Source organism: Stegodyphus dumicola, chromosome 12, assembly GCF_044657685.1.
Source record: "Stegodyphus dumicola isolate Sdum_Otavi_A_Nest chromosome 12, ASM4465768v1".
NCBI lineage: Eukaryota > Metazoa > Arthropoda > Arachnida > Araneae > Eresidae > Stegodyphus > Stegodyphus dumicola.
Window position 1 is genome coordinate 19561549 of NC_140779.1, and position 6000 is coordinate 19567548.

Sequence of the window (6000 nt, forward strand, 5' to 3'; positions counted from 1 at the left end):
TTTGTGAGGATGTTTTAGAATTAAAAAAAAAAAAAAAAAAAAAATTAGTGTAGGTGTGTGTGTGTGTATAAGCCTTTTTAGGCCTTTTTGATGATATTTTTTTTTTTTTCATTTATATATAAAGTTTTGTACTATAGGAAGCAGAAAACATCTCGGGAAAAGAAATGAATTTTATGAGAATATTAAATTAAATTATGTTTGGAAAGAAAGTTAATTTGCTTTAAAGCTGTTTAAAGTCTCAGTGAATTCATTAGAACGAAACATGTCATTCGTTAATCAATTTAAGGCTTCAAAGCACTTTTCCCTTGAAAAGTTCTGCTTGAAGCCTTAAACACAGGAGATTAATATGATTTTTAACATTTTTTTGTTGTTTTGTTTTAATCTACTATTTCCCTTTTTTTATTTTTCTGTTTGAAATGAAATTTTTGCTTTCAATTTGGTATTTTTCTTTAATTTGTCTTTTACTAGTTTTTGTTTTTTGGTTAAAACAAAAACTAGTTTTTGATTTTTGGTTTTAAAGTCTCAGTGAATTCATTAGAACGAAACATGTCATTCATTAATCAATTTGATTTAAGGCTTCAAAGCACATTTCCCTTGACAAGTTCTGCTTGAAGCGTTAAACAAAGGCGATTAATATGATTTTTAATATTTTTTATTGTTTTATTTTAATCTACTATTTCCCTTTTTTTATTTTTCTGTTTGAAATGAAATTTTTGCTTTCAATTTGGTATTTTTCTTTAATTTCTCTTTTACTAGTTTTTGTTTTTTGGTTAGAATAGGCTTAGTCTTTAAATATTTCTTTTTCGTTCCGATTTCTGAGATTTTGATTTATATATATATATATATATATATGTATAGGTAGATAGACCTAATGTGCTTTGAATAACTCAATATACATGAATATGCATATTAGAGTGTTTTTATTCTCTTTTCAGAGCAAATATACCTTTGATTAATTCTGCAGAATTTTCATCTACGTTCAATTGTCCACTTGGCAGTCCAATGAATCCCGTGAAGAAGTGTAGATTATGGGGATAAAAAGAATTTAGTCTCCGAATAAAAATATAGAAGAAACTGAAAGAAATCAGCAGGATCATTTCAAAAACTATTTTCACTTGTACCTGAAACTTGTAAAAACGTATATATATATATAAAGACTTATTGCTACGTCTCTTGTATGATGTACATGGAAGGAAAAAATGTCAAGTGAAGAAAATGTTAACGATTAAATAAAAAAAGTTAAACGTTTCTCATTTTTTAAAGAATATTTTTAAGACTTTAAAAATGTCTTGTGTAAATGTAATATAATGCCTATTAAGTCTTCTAATACCCTGTTCAAGAGTTTCTTACAATTCATCGTTCTCATACTCTTTCGGTCTTCCTGAGTGTGGCTTAGTTTTTCACATGAATATGATTTTTCATCAAGTTCACCATTCTTAAAACTTGAAACCCGCTTCTTGCAAGCATTAAAAGATCAGTATTAAATATTCTGTCCACAGTCCTTGTTGTTTCTATGTATATATATCATTTATTGGCCAAAAAATGAAAATTTGAAAAATAATGATATGGCCAGGGGATGAACTCTTGCCAGTTCCATATCTTAACGTGGAATAGCAATAAATTAAACTATAACTTTCGGTTGATCGCTTGGCAGATAAAATCTGTATTGTTTACAAACATTCTGGCTCAATATTAGTTATAAATACTACTCATTTTTTATTATTTTGTTCTTCCCTATAATATATGCTTATGTACACATCAGTTCTCTTGCTTTGATTCGAAAATATATCATTGATCATAATATATCCTCTGGTTATAGAGTGTTTCAGATTCATAAATCAATGATTTAAAAATGACAAAATTTTTAAAAGCAGCATATCTTTAGAATATCCAGTAGGGTGTTAAGTGTTCGATAAATTTCCTTTCCAATCGTTTCTCAGTTTATGATATTAGTATTCAGTTTCCTTAGTATGATGGTCAGCTTTTATTTTGTTATTTTAACTTTATTTAATGCACATTACTTTCGTCGTTCTTACTCTTATAATTATAATAATAATTATAATAAAATTCAACCACTAAATGTTGAAAATCAGTATATCTTTAGAATTTCCAATCAGAGTATTAACTGTTGCCGTACGTTTTTTTTATATTCGCTATATTAATTTGCTTTATTATGTTTTAAGAAATAATGCATAGTCATATCATTTGGTGGCAGCATCCTTTTATTTAAAACGAGGTTGGCCATAAATGTGGAACAGACACAGAGTACAGGCCGGTGCATTTAATTGTTCCATAACGAGAGCTGGACTTCATAATGAGTCTATCTTCGTTGTATTTAGCATAATCTCAATTCACTAAACATCTGGAAAAATAAATAGGATCTTTTTAGTTTCTCTCAATTCGGTTTTCGCAAAGATCATAGTACTGCGTACCAAATTCTAAACATAACCGAATTTATCGCTGACGCGTTCATTAAGCAATCGGCCCTTGCATCCTGCTTTCTCAGTTTCAAGAAAGCTTTCGACAGAGTATGGCACAAGGGTCTGATTCATAAATCAACAGAAATTCATCTCCCAATCAGCTTTTTTAAACTCATAAATTCGTACTTAAAAAGAAGAACATACCAAGTAAGATATGAAGAAACCTTTTCTTCTAAACATCTCATCAATTGGGGGCGTCCCGCAGGGGTTTATTCCAGCTCGCACATTGTTTAACATTTTATTAATGACTTTCCGACTCTGCTCTCAGCTCAAATTCAGTGACGTAGCTAGGGTAGGGCAAGGAGGGACATCTGTCTCTGGGCGCAGCATCCATGGGGTGCGAAATTGGTGTTATAAAATTTTACAATGAAATGTTTTCATTCTTGGCACACAAGAGGGGGCCGAATAATTTTCAGTTGTCGCCGAGCCCTGAAAACGGTCCCTAGCTAGGGCTCTGCTCAAATCTTAAAATATGCAGACGAACACAATACCAGCAAAGTCAATGAGCCTTCAACTTGCCATACGTAATCCGTAATCTTCAGCTATGTATGAACACAGTTGCAGCCCAGTGGTGTAAATTATAGAAAATGCGTTTCAGTACCAGCAAATGCTGAGTTGTTCTCTACCGAAGACACAGGAAGTATATCAGAATTAATACAGACGCTGTCACTGATAATGATATTCTGCTTGTGAAAAGCTCTTGTAACTACGTAGGAGTAATCATTGACAATCGACTAAATTTTAAAGAGCACATCACTGCTACTTTAAACGAAGCAAATGGGGCTTACATACCCATTTCTAGTATCATGGGAAGAAAATCCAAGCTACACCCCCAGAATTAATGGAAAGCTGTACCATTTGCTAATGAGCTACATTACGCTGACCTCATAGATCACGTGACTTATGTATACCTTTTGTAAATAAACAATGCAGATGACCTCAGAGATCACGTGACTTATGTACAGCTAATGCAAACAAGCAAGGTCGTTCTTCCTCTTCTTCTCTTGCGGAATGTATCTCATTCGCACAGTACTTTTACATGGAATTCCTTCATGGACAACCAGAGCCAGATTTAGACTTAAAAAGGCCCTAAGCTATTTGACATATAGGGCCCTTTATAAGTTTGCTATAATATATTTTAATACTATTTATACTATATTTAAATTTTTTGGGGTCCCCAAGAAATTGGGGGCCCGAAGTTATAGCTTGTGTACAGAGCCGTAGCTAGGGTTTTCAGCGCCCAGGGACAACTGAAGATTTCGCGCCCCATACTGCTTGCCAAGGATGGAAAACATTTAATTCTAAAATGCCGTAACATCAGTTTGGCGCCCCTTGGATCCTGCGCCAGTTGCCCCCCTTGCTCCCCTCTAGCTACGCCCCTGCTTGTGTAGCCCGAAGTTATAGCTTGTGTACAGAGCCGTAGCTAGGGTTTTCAGCGCCCAGGGACAACTGAAGATTTCGCGCCCCATACTGCTTGCCAAGGATGGAAAACATTTAATTCTAAAATGCCGTAACATCAGTTTGGCGCCCCTTGGATCCTGCGCCAGTTGCCCCCCTTGCTCCCCTCTAGCTACGCCCCTGCTTGTGTAGCTTATGCGTAAATCCGGTCCTGTGGGCAACTGCGGGGAATGCCTTCGCGAAAAATTAGTTTGGTTTCCAGATAAAATCCTCCGTACTATAATAGTTAACGCTTCCCTGATACGTGAGAAATTCCCAGGTGCCTACGAAACTAACAGTCCGGACTCTTCCAGATCACATTCTCACTACAGCGCACTTCATCCCAACAGCAAAATGAATTCGCAATACACTGCAATTGCACGAATCCCAAATCGAAAATAATATAATTCCTGATCGAAAATACTGTCAAAAGAACGAGAGCTATTCACCATAATACGTATTGGTAATTTTGTGTATATCATGTATATTTTTCATTCTACTCAAGAATCAATTTAGCATTTGTTCACATACTATCATATAAGTGAGATCTTCATGCGGACATAACATCGCAGTGGAAGAGCACTTCTCTAGAAATTTAAGATCAGGAGCTTTGAATTTGATCTCGGGAACTTTGAGTTTCAATTATTAATCTGTAAATATTTTTGCATTGTAGCTATGTTTTTTGGGGGGAAGGCATATAATTACATCCTCAACTGCAGCACCACCGACCACCGCAATTTACTTTCACTCCGACAGAGGGCGGCACTAGCAATCTCAATTTCATCCTATGCATTGCTTTCCTTGACTTTTTCAACTCTTAACTACATTCTCTTTTCGTCCATTCGGATGATTGTGCTGTAGTCATGGACCTTATAAGAAATAGACTAACCCAAACGGGTTTTCTCCCTCGTCTGAGGCGTTGCCGGCTGTCACCTTGATCACATCCGGAGGAGTAGGGACGACTTGCAGAAATTTAACATTGGTTGCCTATTGCAGCGTGTATAATCGTCAAGAAAAAGCTGGTTGTAGCGCCTCATTTCACAAATCAGAATTTCTACATAGTTTTATTTTTGAAATTGAGATTTATTTTTAAAAATTTAGCATATTTATCAAGCATAATTAATGTTCAAAATAATTATAAAGCTATTGCATGCTTTCAGGACTGGATATGTTTTTAGCTTTTCCTATGCTGTAAGGAAATTTGTAACTACTTCTTTTAGAAAATAATATTTTAAATCTGAACTAATAGAAAATTTCAAACAAGCAATTTTCTCTTGCAATTTTTATGCTTTTTATTGGTGTAAATAAGTAAAAAATACTAAAATATTTACAAACGAATTTTTGAAAGTTGTGTTTAAAATTCTAAATTGTGCTGCTTTTTTAAAATTATAGATGAGTATTATAGCACAATTTCTATAAAGGAATTTTATTTCAATCATATTTCATAATACATCATAGTGATAAACACTTTTGACTCCTTAAAAATGTTTATACATTTAATTCTAATATTAAAATTATATTTAACCGTAATAATTAATTTTGCTTGTATTTTATAGTGATTATTTTTTAAATTTATTTTTAGTTCTGCATATGATTTTTTTTATTTACTGTTAATTTAATGTATTAGCCTAAAGGGGCGGTAGCCTAGAAAGGCTGTTCGTTTCGAAGCGGCATTTTGCGCTGTTTTACTATAAATGTCCGTGTCTCCTTGCAAATTGTTGTTACCAAATATTATCGCCCTGTATTATATGTAAAGAAATTAAATAATGAAGAATCTGCATGAATACAATGTATGTTTCTCGCACTGTGACAAAAACGACAGTATCTAGAGCCATCAAATTTTGAATAATGTAATCCTCACCCGAACATGGGCATCTGGACGGCCGAATTTCGAATTTGTTTTAATCTATTTCATATTTTGTAAAACTTTAACGAATTTTTGATTAACAAACTCAACGAGTTCAGAGCGAGCACTGTACGGAAAATAACAGTTTTATCTCCAGTGCGGAAATTCTAAAGATAAGCTGTTTTCAAATGTATGCGGTTTACGGGCGAAGAACATGATATTCAATAAATATAGGTA

The 6000-nt window shown here is 33.7% G+C and overlaps 1 protein-coding gene across 1 annotated transcript in view; it reads left to right on the forward strand.

The window, feature by feature from the left end:
- The window catches only part of LOC118179507 (neprilysin-1-like), a 402935-nt gene extending 401671 nt beyond the window's left edge, over positions 1 to 1264 (forward strand). Inside the window, exon 21 of the mRNA XM_085827523.1 lies at positions 936 to 1264. Within this exon, the coding sequence (XP_085683649.1) occupies positions 936 to 1038 (103 nt within the window). The 3' untranslated portion in view covers positions 1039 to 1264. The remainder of the gene's footprint in view (positions 1 to 935) is intronic.
- Positions 1265 to 6000: the final 4736 nt, after the last annotated feature.